This window comes from Oncorhynchus masou, chromosome 32, assembly GCF_036934945.1.
Source record: "Oncorhynchus masou masou isolate Uvic2021 chromosome 32, UVic_Omas_1.1, whole genome shotgun sequence".
Taxonomy (NCBI): Eukaryota; Metazoa; Chordata; class Actinopteri; order Salmoniformes; family Salmonidae; genus Oncorhynchus; species Oncorhynchus masou.
The window spans coordinates 10335888-10356161 of NC_088243.1; the positions used below are offsets into that span (position 1 = coordinate 10335888).

Here is a 20274-nt window from a genome sequence, read left to right on the forward strand (position 1 = left end):
CCCCATTCTTCCTATTCCTCTCCTGTTCATATCTCTTTCCCCCATTCTTCCTATTCCTCTCCTGTTCATATCTCTTTCCCCCATTCTTCCTATTCCTCTCCTGTTTATATCTCTTTCCCCCATTCTTCCTATTCCTCTCCTGTTCACATCTCTTTCCCCCATTCTTCCTATTCCTCTCCTGTTCACATCTCTTTCCCCCATTCTTCCTATTCCTCTCCTGTTCATATCTCTTTCCCCCATTCTTCCTATTCCTCTCCTGTTTATATCTCTTTCCCCCATTCTTCCTATTCCTCTCCTGTTTATATCTCTTTCCCCCATTCTTCCTATTCCTCTCCTGTTTATATCTCTTTCCCCAATTCTTCCTATTCCTCTCCTGTTTATATCTCTTTCCCCCATTCTTCCTATTCCTCTCCTGTTTATATCTCTTTCCCCCATTCTTCCTATTCCTCTCCTGTTCACATCTCTTTCCCCCATTCTTCCTATTCCTCTCCTGTTTATATCTCTTTCCCCCATTCTTCCTATTCCTCTCCTGTTCACATCTCTTTCCCCCATTCTTCCTATTCCTCTCCTGTTCATATCTCTTTCCCCCATTCTTCCTATTCCTCTCCTGTTCATATCTCTTTCCCCCATTCTTCCTATTCCTCTCCTGTTCACATCTCTTTCCCCCATTCTTCCTATTCCTCTCCTGTTCACATCTCTTTCCCCCATTCTTCCTATTCCTCTCCTGTTTATATCTCTTTCCCCCATTCTTCCTATTCCTCTCCTGTTCACATCTCTTTCCCCCATTCTTCCTATTCCTCTCCTGTTCATATCTCTTTCCCCCATTCTTCCTATTCCTCTCCTGTTCACATCTCTTTCCCCCATTCTTCCTATTCCTCTCCTGTTCACATCTCTTTCCCCCATTCTTCCTATTCCTCTCCTGTTCATATCTCTTTCCCCCATTCTTCCTATTCCTCTCCTATTCACATCTCTTTCCCCCATTCTTCCTATTCCTCTCCTGTTCATATCTCTTTCCCCCATTCTTCCTATTCCTCTCCTGTTCACATCTCTTTCCCCCATTCTTCCTATTCCTCTCCTGTTTATATCTCTTTCCCCCATTCTTCCTATTCCTCTCCTGTTCACATCTCTTTCCCCCATTCTTCCTATTCCTCTCCTGTTCATATCTCTTTCCCCCATTCTTCCTATTCCTCTCCTGTTTATATCTCTTTCCCCCATTCTTCCTATTCCTCTCCTGTTCATATCTCTTTCCCCCATTCTTCCTATTCCTCTCCTGTTTATATCTCTTTCCCCCATTCTTCCTATTCCTCTCCTGTTCATATCTCTTTCCCCCATTCTTCCTATTCCTCTCCTGTTTATATCTCTTTCCCCCATTCTTCCTATTCCTCTCCTGTTTATATCTCTTTCCCCCATTCTTCCTATTCCTCTCCTGTTCATATCTCTTTCCCCCATTCTTCCTATTCCTCTCCTGTTTATATCTCTTTCCCCCATTCTTCCTATTCCTCTCCTGTTCATATCTCTTTCCCCCATTCTTCCTATTCCTCTCCTGTTTATATCTCTTTCCCCCATTCTTCCTATTCCTCTCCTGTTTATATCTCTTTCCCCCATTCTTCCTATTCCTCTCCTGTTCATATCTCTTTCCCCCATTCTTCCTATTCCTCTCCTGTTTATATCTCTTTCCCCCATTCTTCCTATTCCTCTCCTGTTCATATCTCTTTCCCCCATTCTTCCTATTCCTCTCCTGTTCATATCTCTTTCCCCCATTCTTCCTATTCCTCTCCTGTTCATATCTCTTTCCCCCATTCATCCTATTCCTCTCCTGTTCACATCTCTTTCCCCCATTCTTCCTATTCCTCTCCTGTTTATATCTCTTTCCCCCATTCTTCCTATTCCTCTCCTGTTTATATCTCTTTCCCCCATTCTTCCTATTCCTCTCCTATTCACATCTCTTTCCCCCATTCTTCCTATTCCTCTCCTGTTTATATCTCTTTCCCCCATTCTTCCTATTCCTCTCCTGTTCACATCTCTTTCCCCCATTCTTCCTATTCCTCTCCTGTTCATATCTCTTTCCCCCATTCTTCCTATTCCTCTCCTGTTCATATCTCTTTCCCCCATTCTTCCTATTCCTCTCCTGTTCACATCTCTTTCCCCCATTCTTCCTATTCCTCTCCTGTTCATATCTCTTTCCCCCATTCTTCCTATTCCTCTCCTGTTCACATCTCTTTCCCCCATTCTTCCTATTCCTCTCCTGTTTATATCTCTTTCCCCCATTCTTCCTATTCCTCTCCTGTTCACATCTCTTTCCCCCATTCTTCCTATTCCTCTCCTGTTCACATCTCTTTCCCCCATTCTTCCTATTCCTCTCCTGTTCATATCTCTTTCCCCCATTCTTCCTATTCCTCTCCTGTTTATATCTCTTTCCCCCATTCTTCCTATTCCTCTCCTGTTTATATCTCTTTCCCCCATTCTTCCTATTCCTCTCCTGTTCATATCTCTTTCCCCCATTCTTCCTATTCCTCTCCTATTCACATCTCTTTCCCCCATTCTTCCTATTCCTCTCCTGTTCATATCTCTTTCCCCCATTCTTCCTATTCCTCTCCTGTTCACATCTCTTTCCCCCATTCTTCCTATTCCTCTCCTGTTTATATCTCTTTCCCCCATTCTTCCTATTCCTCTCCTGTTTATATCTCTTTCCCCCATTCTTCCTATTCCTCTCCTGTTCATATCTCTTTCCCCCATTCTTCCTATTCCTCTCCTGTTTATATCTCTTTCCCCCATTCTTCCTATTCCTCTCCTGTTTATATCTCTTTCCCCCATTCTTCCTATTCCTCTCCTGTTCACATCTCTTTCCCCCATTCTTCCTATTCCTCTCCTGTTCATATCTCTTTCCCCCATTCTTCCTATTCCTCTCCTGTTTATATCTCTTTCCCCCATTCTTCCTATTCCTCTCCTGTTCACATCTCTTTCCCCCATTCTTCCTATTCCTCTCCTGTTCACATCTCTTTCCCCCATTCTTCCTATTCCTCTCCTGTTTATATCTCTTTCCCCCATTCTTCCTATTCCTCTCCTGTTTATATCTCTTTCCCCCATTCTTCCTATTCCTCTCCTGTTTATATCTCTTTCCCCCATTCTTCCTATTCCTCTCCTGTTCACATCTCTTTCCCCCATTCTTCCTATTCCTCTCCTGTTCACATCTCTTTCCCCCATTCTTCCTATTCCTCTCCTGTTTATATCTCTTTCCCCCATTCTTCCTATTCCTCTCCTGTTCACATCTCTTTCCCCCATTCTTCCTATTCCTCTCCTGTTCACATCTCTTTCCCCCATTCTTCCTATTCCTCTCCTGTTCACATCTCTTTCCCCCATTCTTCCTATTCCTCTCCTGTTCATATCTCTTTCCCCCATTCTTCCTATTCCTCTCCTGTTTATATCTCTTTCCCCCATTCTTCCTATTCCTCTCCTGTTCACATCTCTTTCCCCCATTCTTCCTATTCCTCTCCTGTTTATATCTCTTTCCCCCATTCTTCCTATTCCTCTCCTGTTCACATCTCTTTCCCCCATTCTTCCTATTCCTCTCCTGTTTATATCTCTTTCCCCATTCTTCCTATTCCTCTCCTGTTCACATCTCTTTCCCCCATTCTTCCTATTCCTCTCCTGTTTATATCTCTTTCCCCCATTCTTCCTATTCCTCTCCTGTTCATATCTCTTTCCCCCATTCTTCCTATTCCTCTCCTGTTTATATCTCTTTCCCCCATTCTTCCTATTCCTCTCCTGTTCACATCTCTTTCCCCCATTCTTCCTATTCCTCTCCTGTTCACATCTCTTTCCCCCATTCTTCCTATTCCTCTCCTGTTCACATCTCTTTCCCCCATTCTTCCTATTCCTCTCCTGTTCATATCTCTTTCCCCCATTCTTCCTATTCCTCTCCTATTCACATCTCTTTCCCCCATTCTTCCTATTCCTCTCCTGTTCATATCTCTTTCCCCCATTCTTCCTATTCCTCTCCTGTTCACATCTCTTTCCCCCATTCTTCCTATTCCTCTCCTGTTTATATCTCTTTCCCCCATTCTTCCTATTCCTCTCCTGTTCACATCTCTTTCCCCCATTCTTCCTATTCCTCTCCTGTTCACATCTCTTTCCCCCATTCTTCCTATTCCTCTCCTGTTCATATCTCTTTCCCCCATTCTTCCTATTCCTCTCCTGTTTATATCTCTTTCCCCCATTCTTCCTATTCCTCTCCTGTTTATATCTCTTTCCCCCATTCTTCCTATTCCTCTCCTGTTCATATCTCTTTCCCCCATTCTTCCTATTCCTCTCCTATTCACATCTCTTTCCCCCATTCTTCCTATTCCTCTCCTGTTCATATCTCTTTCCCCCATTCTTCCTATTCCTCTCCTGTTCACATCTCTTTCCCCCATTCTTCCTATTCCTCTCCTGTTTATATCTCTTTCCCCCATTCTTCCTATTCCTCTCCTGTTTATATCTCTTTCCCCCATTCTTCCTATTCCTCTCCTGTTCATATCTCTTTCCCCCATTCTTCCTATTCCTCTCCTGTTTATATCTCTTTCCCCCATTCTTCCTATTCCTCTCCTGTTCATATCTCTTTCCCCCATTCTTCCTATTCCTCTCCTGTTTATATCTCTTTCCCCCATTCTTCCTATTCCTCTCCTGTTTATATCTCTTTCCCCCATTCTTCCTATTCCTCTCCTGTTCATATCTCTTTCCCCCATTCTTCCTATTCCTCTCCTGTTTATATCTCTTTCCCCCATTCTTCCTATTCCTCTCCTGTTCATATCTCTTTCCCCCATTCTTCCTATTCCTCTCCTGTTCATATCTCTTTCCCCCATTCTTCATATTCCTCTCCTGTTCACATCTCTTTCCCCCATTCTTCCTATTCCTCTCCTGTTTATATCTCTTTCCCCCATTCTTCCTATTCCTCTCCTGTTTATATCTCTTTCCCCCATTCTTCCTATTCCTCTCCTGTTCATATCTCTTTCCCCCATTCTTCCTATTCCTCTCCTGTTCATATCTCTTTCCCCCATTCTTCCTATTCCTCTCCTGTTCATATCTCTTTCCCCCATTCTTCCTATTCCTCTCCTGTTCACATCTCTTTCCCCCATTCTTCCTATTCCTCTCCTGTTTATATCTCTTTCCCCCATTCTTCCTATTCCTCTCCTGTTTATATCTCTTTCCCCCATTCTTCCTATTCCTCTCCTATTCACATCTCTTTCCCCCATTCTTCCTATTCCTCTCCTGTTTATATCTCTTTCCCCCATTCTTCCTATTCCTCTCCTGTTCACATCTCTTTCCCCCATTCTTCCTATTCCTCTCCTGTTCATATCTCTTTCCCCCATTCTTCCTATTCCTCTCCTGTTCATATCTCTTTCCCCCATTCTTCCTATTCCTCTCCTGTTTATATCTCTTTCCCCCATTCTTCCTATTCCTCTCCTGTTCACATCTCTTTCCCCCATTCTTCCTATTCCTCTCCTGTTCACATCTCTTTCCCCCATTCTTCCTATTCCTCTCCTGTTCACATCTCTTTCCCCCATTCTTCCTATTCCTCTCCTGTTCATATCTCTTTCCCCCATTCTTCCTATTCCTCTCCTGTTTATATCTCTTTCCCCCATTCTTCCTATTCCTCTCCTGTTTATATCTCTTTCCCCCATTCTTCCTATTCCTCTCCTGTTTATATCTCTTTCCCCCATTCTTCCTATTCCTCTCCTGTTTATATCTCTTTCCCCCATTCTTCCTATTCCTCTCCTGTTTATATCTCTTTCCCCCATTCTTCCTATTCCTCTCCTGTTCACATCTCTTTCCCCCATTCTTCCTATTCCTCTCCTGTTTATATCTCTTTCCCCCATTCTTCCTATTCCTCTCCTGTTCACATCTCTTTCCCCCATTCTTCCTATTCCTCTCCTGTTCATATCTCTTTCCCCCATTCTTCCTATTCCTCTCCTGTTCATATCTCTTTCCCCCATTCTTCCTATTCCTCTCCTGTTCACATCTCTTTCCCCCATTCTTCCTATTCCTCTCCTGTTCACATCTCTTTCCCCCATTCTTCCTATTCCTCTCCTGTTTATATCTCTTTCCCCCATTCTTCCTATTCCTCTCCTGTTTATATCTCTTTCCCCCATTCTTCCTATTCCTCTCCTGTTTATATCTCTTTCCCCCATTCTTCCTATTCCTCTCCTGTTCACATCTCTTTCCCCCATTCTTCCTATTCCTCTCCTGTTCACATCTCTTTCCCCCATTCTTCCTATTCCTCTCCTGTTTATATCTCTTTCCCCCATTCTTCCTATTCCTCTCCTGTTCACATCTCTTTCCCCCATTCTTCCTATTCCTCTCCTGTTCACATCTCTTTCCCCCATTCTTCCTATTCCTCTCCTGTTCACATCTCTTTCCCCCATTCTTCCTATTCCTCTCCTGTTCATATCTCTTTCCCCCATTCTTCCTATTCCTCTCCTGTTTATATCTCTTTCCCCCATTCTTCCTATTCCTCTCCTGTTCACATCTCTTTCCCCCATTCTTCCTATTCCTCTCCTGTTTATATCTCTTTCCCCCATTCTTCCTATTCCTCTCCTGTTCACATCTCTTTCCCCCATTCTTCCTATTCCTCTCCTGTTTATATCTCTTTCCCCCATTCTTCCTATTCCTCTCCTGTTCACATCTCTTTCCCCCATTCTTCCTATTCCTCTCCTGTTTATATCTCTTTCCCCCATTCTTCCTATTCCTCTCCTGTTCATATCTCTTTCCCCCATTCTTCCTATTCCTCTCCTGTTTATATCTCTTTCCCCCATTCTTCCTATTCCTCTCCTGTTCACATCTCTTTCCCCCATTCTTCCTATTCCTCTCCTGTTCACATCTCTTTCCCCCATTCTTCCTATTCCTCTCCTGTTCACATCTCTTTCCCCCATTCTTCCTATTCCTCTCCTGTTCATATCTCTTTCCCCCATTCTTCCTATTCCTCTCCTATTCACATCTCTTTCCCCCATTCTTCCTATTCCTCTCCTGTTCATATCTCTTTCCCCCATTCTTCCTATTCCTCTCCTGTTCACATCTCTTTCCCCCATTCTTCCTATTCCTCTCCTGTTTATATCTCTTTCCCCCATTCTTCCTATTCCTCTCCTGTTCACATCTCTTTCCCCCATTCTTCCTATTCCTCTCCTGTTCATATCTCTTTCCCCCATTCTTCCTATTCCTCTCCTGTTTATATCTCTTTCCCCCATTCTTCCTATTCCTCTCCTGTTTATATCTCTTTCCCCCATTCTTCCTATTCCTCTCCTGTTTATATCTCTTTCCCCCATTCTTCCTATTCCTCTCCTGTTCATATCTCTTTCCCCCATTCTTCCTATTCCTCTCCTGTTCATATCTCTTTCCCCCATTCTTCCTATTCCTCTCCTGTTCATATCTCTTTCCCCCATTCTTCCTATTCCTCTCCTGTTCATATCTCTTTCCCCCATTCTTCCTATTCCTCTCCTGTTTATATCTCTTTCCCCCATTCTTCCTATTCCTCTCCTGTTCACATCTCTTTCCCCCATTCTTCCTATTCCTCTCCTGTTTATATCTCTTTCCCCCATTCTTCCTATTCCTCTCCTGTTCATATCTCTTTCCCCCATTCTTCCTATTCCTCTCCTGTTCACATCTCTTTCCCCCACTCTTCCTATTCCTCTCCTGTTTATATCTCTTTCCCCCATTCTTCCTATTCCTCTCCTGTTCATATCTCTTTCCCCCATTCTTCCTATTCCTCTCCTGTTCACATCTCTTTCCCCCATTCTTCCTATTCCTCTCCTGTTTATATCTCTTTCCCCCATTCTTCCTATTCCTCTCCTGTTCACATCTCTTTCCCCCATTCTTCCTATTCCTCTCCTGTTTATATCTCTTTCCCCCATTCTTCCTATTCCTCTCCTGTTTATATCTCTTTCCCCCATTCTTCCTATTCCTCTCCTGTTCACATCTCTTTCCCCCATTCTTCCTATTCCTCTCCTGTTTATATCTTTAGTTGAATTTGGGCATGCGTTTCATCTGGACGTGAAAATACTGCCCCCTGTCACCAAGAAGTTAAGATGCGTGGTTTGGCGGGGCATGTTTCGGATGGACGCATGATGGAGCCTGTTGGGGAGTTGCAGCGATGAGACAACATTGAAACTGGGGACAAAAAGGGGGTAAAAATACAACAATTAACACCAGGAATAAATACACAATGAGTAACGATGACTAGGCTATATACACAGGGTACCAGTACTGAGTAACGATGACTAGGCTATATACACAGGGTACCAGTACTGAGTAACGATGACTAGGCTATATACACAGGGTACCAGTACTGAGTAACGATGACTAGGCTATATACACAGGGTACCAGTACTGAGTAACGATGACTAGGCTATATACACAGGGTACCAGTACTGAGTAACGATAACTAGGCTATATACACAGGGTACCAGTACTGGGTAACTGATAACTAGGCTATATACACAGGGTACCAGTACTGAGTAACGATGACTAGGCTATATACACAGGGTACCAGTACTGAGTAACGATGACTAGGCTATATACACAGGGTACCAGTACTGAGTAACGATGACTAGGCTATATACACAGGGTACCAGTACTGAGTAACCAGTATGACTAGGCTATATACACAGGGTACCAGTACTGAGTAACGATGACTAGGCTATATACACAGGGTACCAGTACTGAGTAACGATGACTAGGCTATATACACAGGGTACCAGTACTGAGTAACGATGACTAGGCTATATACACAGGGTACCAGTACTGAGTAACGATGACTAGGCTATATACACAGGGTACCAGTACTGAGTAACGATGACTAGGCTATATACACAGGGTACCAGTACTGAGTAACGATGACTAGGCTATATACACAGGGTACCAGTACTGAGTAACGATAACTAGGCTATATACACAGGGTACCAGTACTGAGTAACGATGACTAGGCTATATACACAGGGTACCAGTACTGAGTAACGATGACTAGGCTATATACACAGGGTACCAGTACTGAGTAACGATGACTAGGCTATATACACAGGGTACCAGTACTGAGTAACGATGACTAGGCTATATACACAGGGTACCAGTACTGAGTAACGATGACTAGGCTATATACACAGGGTACCAGTACTGAGTAACGATGACTAGGCTATATACACAGGGTACCAGTACTGAGTAACGATGACTAGGCTATATACACAGGGTACCAGTACTGAGTAACGATGACTAGGCTATATACACAGGGTACCAGTACTGAGTAACGATGACTAGGCTATATACACAGGGTACCAGTACTGAGTAACGATGACTAGGCTATATACACAGGGTACCAGTACTGAGTAACGATGACTGACAGGGTACCAGTACTGAGCTGACTAGGCTATATACACAGGGTACCAGTACTGAGTAACTGAGTAGCGATGACTAGGCTATATACACAGGGTACCAGTACTGAGTAACGATGACTAGGCTATATACACAGGGTACCAGTACTGAGTAACGATGACTAGGCTATATACACAGGGTACCAGTACTGAGTAACGATGACTAGGCTATATACACAGGGTACCAGTACTGAGTAACGATGACTAGGCTATATACACAGGGTACCAGTACTGAGTAACGATGACTAGGCTATATACACAGGGTACCAGTACTGAGTAACGATGACTAGGCTATATACACAGGGATACCAGTACTGTACCAGTACTGAGTAACGATGACTAGGCTATATACACAGGGTACCAGTACTGAGTAACGATGACTAGGCTATATACACAGGGTACCAGTACTGAGTAACGATGACTAGGCTATATACACAGGGTACCAGTACTGAGTAACGATGACTAGGCTATATACACAGGGTACCAGTACTGAGTAACGATAACTAGGCTATATACACAGGGTACCAGTACTGAGTAACGATGACTAGGCTATATACACAGGGTACCAGTACTGAGTAACGATGACTAGGCTATATACACAGGGTACCAGTACTGAGTAACGATAACTAGGCTATATACACAGGGTACCAGTACTGAGTAACGATAACTAGGCTATATACACAGGGTACCAGTACTGAGTAACGATGACTAGGCTATATACACAGGGTACCAGTACTGAGTAACGATGACTAGGCTATATACACAGGGTACCAGTACTATATGAGTACTGAACGATGACTAGGCTATATACACAGGGTACCAGTACTGAGTAACGATGACTAGGCTATATACACAGGGTACCAGTACTGAGTAACGATGACTAGGCTATATACACAGGGTACCAGTACTGAGTAACGATGACTAGGCTATATACACAGGGTACCAGTACTGAGTAACGATAACTAGGCTATATACACAGGGTACCAGTACTGAGTAACGATGACTAGGCTATATACACAGGGTACCAGTACTGAGTAACGATGACTAGGCTATATACACAGGGTACCAGTACTGAGTAACGATGACTAGGCTATATACACAGGGTACCAGTACTGAGTAACGATGACTAGGCTATATACACAGGGTACCAGTACTGAGTAACGATGACTAGGCTATATACACAGGGTACCAGTACTGAGTAACGATGACTAGGCTATATACACAGGGTACCAGTACTGAGTAACGATGACTAGGCTATATACACAGGGTACCAGTACTGAGTAACGATGACTAGGCTATATACACAGGGTACCAGTACTGAGTAACGATGACTAGGCTATATACACAGGGTACCAGTACTGAGTATGACGATGACTAGGCTATATACACAGGGTACCAGTACTGAGTAACGATGACTAGGCTATATAGGGTACCAGTACACGATGGGTACAGGGTACCAGTACTGAGTAACGATGACTAGGCTATATACACAGGGTACCAGTACTGAGTAACGATGACTAGGCTATATACACAGGGTACCAGTACTGAGTAACGATGACTAGGCTATATACACAGGGTACCAGTACTGAGTAACGATGACTAGGCTATATACACAGGGTACCAGTACTGAGTAACGCTATAACTAGGCTATATAGGCACAGGGTACCAGTACTGAGTAACGATAACTAGGCTATATACACAGGGTACCAGTACTGAGTAACGATGACTAGGCTATATACACAGGGTACCAGTACTGAGTAACGATGACTAGGCTATATACACAGGGTACCAGTACTGAGTGAGGCTATATACACAGGGTACCAGTACTGAGTAACGATGACTAGGCTATATACACAGGGTACCAGTACTGAGTAACGATGACTAGGCTATATACACAGGGTACCAGTACTGAGTAACGATAACTAGGCTATATACACAGGGTACCAGTACTGAGTAACGATGACTAGGCTATATACACAGGGTACCAGTACTGAGTAACGATGACTAGGCTATATACACAGGGTACCAGTACTGAGTAACGATGACTAGGCTATATACACAGGGTACCAGTACTGAGTAACGATGACTAGGCTATATACACAGGGTACCAGTACTGAGTAACGATAACTAGGCTATATACACAGGGTACCAGGGTACCAGTACTACCAGTACTGAGTAACGATGACTAGGCTATATACACAGGGTACCAGTACTGAGTAACGATGACTAGGCTATATACACAGGGTACCAGTACTGAGTAACGATGACTAGGCTATATACACAGGGTACCAGTACTGAGTATGACGATGACGATGACTAGGCTATATACACAGGGTACCAGTACTGAGTAACGATGACTAGGCTATATACACAGGGTACCAGTACTGAGTAACGATGACTAGGCTATATACACAGGGTACCAGTACTGAGTAACGATGACTAGGCTATATACACAGGGTACCAGTACTGAGTAACGATGACTAGGCTATATACACAGGGTACCAGTACTGAGTAACGATAACTAGGCTATATACACAGGGTACCAGTACTGAGTAACGATAACTAGGCTATATACACAGGGTACCAGTACTGAGTAACGATAACTAGGCTATATACACAGGGTACCAGTACTGAGTAACGATGACTAGGCTATATACACAGGGTACCAGTACTGAGTAACGATAACTAGGCTATATACACAGGGTACCAGTACTGAGTAACGATAACTAGGCTATATACACAGGGTACCAGTACTGAGTAACGATAACTAGGCTATATACACAGGGTACCAGTACTGAGTAACGATAACTAGGCTATATACACAGGGTACCAGTACTGAGTAACGATGACTAGGCTATATACACAGGGTACCAGTACTGAGTAACGATGACTAGGCTATATACACAGGGTACCAGTACTGAGTAACGATGACTAGGCTATATACACAGGGTACCAGTACTGAGTAACGATGACTAGGCTATATACACAGGGTACCAGTACTGAGTAACGATGACTAGGCTATATACACAGGGTACCAGTACTGAGTAACGATGACTAGGCTATATACACAGGGTACCAGTACTGAGTAACGATGACTAGGCTATATACTAGGCTATATAGGGTACCAGTACTGAGTAACGATGACTAGGCTATATACACAGGGTACCAGTACTGAGTAACGATGACTAGGCTATATACACAGGGTACCAGTACTGAGTAACGATGACTAGGCTATATACACAGGGTACCAGTACTGAGTAACGATGACTAGGCTATATACACAGGGTACCAGTACTGAGTAACGATGACTAGGCTATATACACAGGGTACCAGTACTGAGTAACGATGACTAGGCTATACACAGGGTACCAGTACTGAGTAACGATGACTAGGCTATATACACAGGGTACCAGTACTGAGTAACGAAGGCTATATATACCAGTACTAGGCTATATACACAGGGTACCAGTACTGAGTAACGATGACTAGGCTATATACACAGGGTACCAGTACTGAGTAACGATGACTAGGCTATATACACAGGGTACCAGTACTGAGTAACGATGACTAGGCTATATACACAGGGTACCAGTACTGAGTAACGATGACTAGGCTATATACACAGGGTACCAGTACTGAGTAACGATGACTAGGCTATATACACAGGGTACCAGTACTGAGTAACGATGACTAGGCTATATACACAGGGTACCAGTACTGAGTAACGATGACTAGGCTATATACAGGGTACCAGTACTGGTACGATGACAGCTATATACCAGTACTGAGTAACGATGACTAGGCTATATACACAGGGTACCAGTACTGAGTAACGATAACTAGGCTATATACACAGGGTACCAGTACTGAGTAACGACAACTAGGCTATATACACAGGGTACCAGTACTGAGTAACAATAACTAGGCTATATACACAGGGTACCAGTACTGAGTAACGATGACTAGGCTATATACACAGGGTACCAGTACTGAGTAACGATGACTAGGCTATATACACAGGGTACCAGTACTGAGTAACGATAACTAGGCTATATACACAGGGTACCAGTACTGAGTAACGATAACTAGGCTATATACACAGGGTACCAGTACTGAGTAACGATGACTAGGCTATATACACAGGGTACCAGTACTGAGTAACGATGACTAGGCTATATACACAGGGTACCAGTACTGAGTAACGATGACTAGGCTATATACACAGGGTACCAGTACTGAGTAACGATGACTAGGCTATATACACAGGGTACCAGTACTGAGTAACGATGACTAGGCTATATACACAGGGTACCAGTACTGAGTAACGATAACTAGGCTATATACACAGGGTACCAGTACTGAGTAACGATAACTAGGCTATATACACAGGGTACCAGTACTGAGTAACGATGACTAGGCTATATACACAGGGTACCAGTACTGAGTAACGATGACTAGGCTATATACACAGGGTACCAGTACTGAGTAACGATAACTAGGCTATATACACAGGGTACCAGTACTGAGTAACGATGACTAGGCTATATACACAGGGTACCAGTACTGAGTAACGATGACTAGGCTATATACACAGGGTACCAGTACTGAGTAACGATGACTAGGCTATATACACAGGGTACCAGTACCGAGTAACGATGACTAGGCTATATACACAGGGTACCAGTACTGAGTAACGATGACTAGGCTATATACACAGGGTACCAGTACTGAGTAACGATAACTAGGCTATATACACAGGGTACCAGTACTGAGTAACGATAACTAGGCTATATACACAGGGTACCAGTACTGAGTAACGATAACTAAGGCTATATACACAGGGTACCAGTACTGAGTAACTATAACTAGGCTATATACACAGGGTACCAGTACTGAGTAACGATGACTAGGCTATATACACAGGGTACCAGTACTGAGTAACGATGACTAGGCTATATACACAGGGTACCAGTACTGAGTAACGATGACTAGGCTATATACACAGGGTACCAGTACTGAGTAACGATGACTAGGCTATATACACAGGGTACCAGTACTGAGTAACGATGACTAGGCTATATACACAGGGTACCAGTACTGAGTAACGATGACTAGGCTATATACAGGGTACCAGGGTACCAGCTATATACACAGGGTACCAGTACTGAGTAACGATGACTAGGCTATATACACAGGGTACCAGTACTGAGTAACGATGACTAGGCTATATACACAGGGTACCAGTACTGAGTAACGATGACTAGGCTATATACACAGGGTACCAGTACTGAGTAACGATGACTAGGCTATATACACAGGGTACCAGTACTGAGTAACGATAACTAGGCTATATACACAGGGTACCAGTACTGAGTAACGATGACTAGGCTATATACACAGGGTACCAGTACTGAGTAACGATGACTAGGCTATATACACAGGGTACCAGTACTGAGTAACGATGACTAGGCTATATACACAGGGTACCAGTACTGAGTAACGATGACTAGGCTATATACACAGGGTACCAGTACTGAGTAACGATGACTAGGCTATATACACAGGGTACCAGTAATGAGTAACGATGACTAGGCTATATACACAGGGTACCAGTACTGAGTAACGATAACTAGGCTATATACACAGGGTACCAGTACTGAGTAACGATGACTAGGCTATATACACAGGGTACCAGTACTGAGTAACGATAACTAGGCTATATACACAGGGTACCAGTAATGAGTAACGATGACTAGGCTATATACACAGGGTACCAGTACTGAGTAACGATGACTAGGCTATATACACAGGGTACCAGTACTGAGTAACGATGACTAGGCTATATACACAGGGTACCAGTACTGAGTAACGATGACTAGGCTATATACACAGGGTACCAGTACTGAGTAACGATAACTAGGCTATATACACAGGATACCAGTACTGAGTAACGATGACTAGGCTATATACACAGGGTACCAGTACTGAGTAACGATGACTAGGCTATATACACAGGGTACCAGTACTGAGTAACGATAACTAGGCTATATACACAGGGTACCAGTAATGAGTAACGATGACTAGGCTATATACACAGGGTACCAGTACTGAGTAACGATAACTAGGCTATATACACAGGGTACCAGTACTGAGTAACGATGACTAGGCTATATACACAGGGTACCAGTACTGAGTAACGATGACTAGGCTATATACACAGGGTACCAGTACTGAGTAATGATAACTAGGCTATATACACAGGGTACCAGTACTGAGTAACGATGACTAGGCCATATACACAGGGTACCAGTACTGAGTAACGATGACTAGGCTATATACACAGGGTACCAGTACTGAGTAACGATGACTAGGCTATATACACAGGGTACCAGTACTGAGTAACGATAACTAGGCTATATACACAGGGTACCAGTACTGAGTAACGATAACTAGGCTATATACACAGGGTACCAGTACTGAGTAACGATAACTAGGCTATATACACAGGGTACCAGTACTGAGTAACGATGACTAGGCTATATACACAGGGTACCAGTACTGAGTAACGATAACTAGGCTATATACACAGGGTACCAGTAATGAGTAACGATGACTAGGCTATATACACAGGGTACCAGTAATGAGTAACGATGACTAGGCTATATACACAGGGTACCAGTACTGAGTAACGATAACTAGGCTATATACACAGGGTACCAGTACTGAGTAACGATAACTAGGCTATATACACAGGGTACCAGTACCGAGTCTATGTGCAGGGATACGAGGTCATTTAGGTATGTACATATAGAGTGTAGTGTATGCACTAGTGTATGTGATCAGTCAAATGCAAAGGCGTGTGAATGCAGATAGTCTGGGTAGCTATTTGGTTAACTATTGTTAGGTTCTAATTTTTCAGAGTGAATAACTCACGGACGCTAGAGAAGCTTAACCGAGTTTAATTATTCCCAAAGGCTAGTTACAGCTGTAATTCAGACAAAAAAAAACATTTGGTGTCGCTTCTCCTCCCAGAGGATCCCTGGTGGCTAACAATAACATATCCTGACATAATGTAAACTTTATACATTACCCTCTATCCCTCAGTGACATTGTTAGTTTCTAAGATCTCTGACACCGCATGGTATAGATGGCAGGGAGCACGGCCCCAGTGATGCACTGGGAAATACGCATTACCCTCTGTAGCGCCTTGCGGACGTATGCCAAGCAGTTGCCATACCCAGCGGGGATGTAGCTAGCCAAGATGCTCTCAATGGTGCAGCTGTAGAACTTTTGAGGATCTGAGAGCCCATGACAAATCTTTTCAGCCTCCTGAGAGGGATAAGGCTGGTGTTTGTGGACCATGTGGACACCAAGGAACTTGAAGCTCTCAATCAGCTCCTTTGTCTTGCTGACGCTGAAGGAAAGGTTGTTGTCCCGTGAGGTCTCTGACCTCCTCCCTATAGGCTGTCTCATCGTCGTTGGTGATCAGGCCTACCACCGTCATGAAGTCAGCTAATTTAATGATGGTGTTGAAGTCGTGCGCAGCCACACAGTCGTTTGTGAACCGGAAGTACAGGAGGGGACTAAGCATGCACCCCTTAGGGGCCCCCTTGTTGTAGGTCAGCGAGGCGGATGTGTTATTGCCTACCCTCACCATCTGGGGGAGGCCGTCAGGAAGCTCAGGATCCAGTTGCAGAGGGGAGTGTTCAGTTCCAGGGTTCTGAGCTTGGAGGAGACTATAGTGTTGAACGCTGATCTGTAGTCAATTAAAAACCTTCTCACATAGGTGTTCCTCTTATCCAGGTCGGAGAGGGCAGTGTGGAGTGCAATATAGATTGTTGGGGCAGTATGCGAATTGAAGTGGGCCCAGGGTGTCTGAGATGATGGTATTGATGTGAGCCATGACTTCAAAGCATTTAATGGCTACAGATGTGAGTGCTACAGGGTGAAAGTCATTTAGCCAGGTCACCTTGGCGTTCTTGGGCACATGGACTAGGGTGGTCTGCTTGAAACATGTAGGGATTACAGACAGAGTCAGGGAGTGGTTGAAAATGACAGTGAAGACACTTGCCAACTGTTCAGTGCATGCTCTGAGTAAGCATCTGGTAATCCATTCCATTGTGAATGTTAAGCTGTTTAAAGGTTGTACTCACATTGGCTTCGGAGAGCGAGATCACACAGTCATCCAGATCAGCTGGCGCTCTCATGCATGGTTAAGTGTTGCTTGCCTCAAAGTGATCATAGAAGGCATTTAGCTCGTCTGGTAGGCTCATGTCACTGGGTAGCTTGCTGTTGGTTTCCCTTTGTAATCCGTGATAGTTTGCAGGTCCTGCCACATCCGACGCGCATCAGAACCGGCATAGTAGGATTCGATCTTAGTCCTAAATTGACAGTTTGCCTGTTTGATGGCTCGTGATAGGCCATAGCGGGATGTCTTATGGGCCTCCGAATTAGTGTCCCACTCCTTGAAAATGGCAGCTCTAGTCTTTAGCTAAGTGCGGAAATTACCTGTAATCCATGGCTTCTGATTGGGTTATGTATGTACGGTCACTGTGGGGGGGGACGGGGGACGTTGTCAATGCACTTATTAATGAAGTTGGTGACTAATGTGGTAAACTCCTCAATGTTATCGGATGAATCCCGGAACATATCCCAGTCTGTGCTAGTAGGATGGTGCCGACAGACATGGCAACTCTGCTTCTAGCTCCTAGGCAACTTTGCAGTATTTCAATTTTTTTGTGTGTGTTTCTTCTTACATTATTAGCCCAGAATATTTTTTGTGTTATTACATACAGCAGGAAATAACTTTTGGAAATCAGAGCAGCGGTAACTAACCAGCATTACGACCAGGAATACGACTTTCCTGAATTAGAACCTTTGTTCGTACCCCCCAGAGGCTGCTCCAAGTCGCCACCAGCGGAGAAGAGGTGTTCGGAGTTGACTTCTAGTCTGACTCAGGAGGCGTGCACACCATCCACCACTTCAGAGTATAATACCTGCTAATGTTCAGTCTCTTATCAATAAAGTAGATGAGCTCAGGGCGAGGATCTCCTTCCAGAGAGACATCAGGGACTGTAACATACTCTGTTTTACGGAGTCATGGAAATGTGGAAAAGGGGAAGGGGTCTGAATACTTTCCGAATGCACTGTATATTATACATACATAGTATCCATGTCCTTCAGCCAAGACTCCAAGAAAGATAGAATACAGTTCTTCAGGTTCCGTTGATAGGATAGTCTTGAACAGAGTTCATCCAGTATGTTCTCCAGGGACCGCACATTCGCCAACAGAACAAAGGGCAATGGCGATATACTTGTTTGCCAACATAATCTCGTTAGGAGGTCGCCTCACCTGTCTTTTGATTAACCAATGCTTCCTCTTAGGAGTAATTAGGGACTAGTCAGAGGTAAGCAGAACGTCCAGAGCTGCCGACTCGTTGAAGTAGACATTTGAATCCAAATCAAGGTTAATGTTCTGATCGCTGTTCTGATGTCCAGAAGCCGTTTTCGGTCATAGGAAATGATGCCGGAGACATTATGTTAAAAAAAACAGTAGCAGAGCAGGAGCCCTTAAAATGTCTGCTATCCTCTACAGCTTCATCTTTTTCAGGTGACTTCCCGGATATGATGAGAACAGCACAGTCTCACACAGCATCTCTCTCTCTCCGTCTCCCCCTCATCTCTCTCTCTCCGTCTCCCCCTCATCTCTCTCTCTCCGTCTCCCCCTCATCTCTCTCTCTCCGTCTCCCCCTCATCTCTCTCTCTCTCTTTCTGCCCCCCCTCCTCTCTCCCTCATCTCTCATCCTCTCCCTCCTCTCCTCCTTCTCTCTCCCTCATCTCTCTCCTCTCCCCCTCCTTTCCCCCTCATCTCTCCCCCTCCTCTCTCCCCCTCATCTCTCCCTCATCTCTCATCCTCTCCCCCTTCTCTTTCCCTCATCTCTCTCCTTTTCCCCTCCTTTCTCTCCCCCTCCTTTATTTCCCCCTCATCTCTCCCCCTCTCTCCCCCTCATTTCTCCCCCTCATCTCTCCCCTCTTTCCCACTCATTTCTCCCCCTCATCTCTCCCCTCTTTCCCCCTCATCTCTCCCCCTCCTCTCCCCCCTTTCCCCCTTATCTCTCCCCCTCCTCTCCACCCTCTCCCTTATCTCTCTCCCTCTAGGTAGGGGAGATCAGGGCTCACGCAGCAGAGTGGACAGCTAACGTCTCGGCAGAGTTCAAGGAGACTAGACGTCGCCTCAGCGTTGAGGTCTACGACAAGTTCCAGCGAGCCGCGTCAATCAAAAGCAAAATGTCATCTGAGCTGGGCCTAAACTCTGACCCCGAGCTCACCCCACCCAAAAGGAAGATGTCCGTCAACTTCACCAATGAATTGGATCGGGAGAAGGAGCCGGTGTCCCCGCCTGTTACCAAAAATGGAAGTCCGTTCCTAAACGGGAAGGGGGTGGACCCTAAGAGAGGTGACATTGCTATTACACCTCAAGTAGAGGTCACAACCTTTCACCTCTGACTCTGCTTCAGCACAAGCCACGCCCACCTGGTTACAACAACCAATGGCAGCCATCTTTCAGCACAAAGTGGATGATGTCATTGATAAACAACTGCCCTTATGACGGACTATATAACAATATAACACTATGAATCAATTATGAAGCATTTTGATTTTGAACTACAACCGAATAACAACATGAATTGTGAACTGTGAACAGATGTATCTGAATAGAAGAGTCACGTTTGGGGAGTAAGGTCAGGGTAAGGTCAGGGCAAAGCTGAATCGTCATCCTATTTCCTGTATAGTGTTCTACTTAATGGCCATAACCTCATAGGGTTCTGGTCAAAAGGAGTCAACTATATTGGAAATAGGGTATAACTTAGGACACAAC

General features: G+C 44.3%; 1 protein-coding gene across 1 annotated transcript in view; it reads left to right on the plus strand.

Annotated features, from left to right (window-relative positions):
* The window catches only part of LOC135525537 (potassium channel subfamily K member 2-like), a 33955-nt gene extending 13968 nt beyond the window's left edge, over positions 1-19987 (plus strand). The window contains exon 8 of the mRNA XM_064953211.1: positions 19554-19987. Within this exon, the coding sequence (XP_064809283.1) occupies positions 19554-19901 (348 nt within the window). The 3' untranslated portion in view covers positions 19902-19987. The remainder of the gene's footprint in view (positions 1-19553) is intronic.
* Positions 19988-20274: the final 287 nt, after the last annotated feature.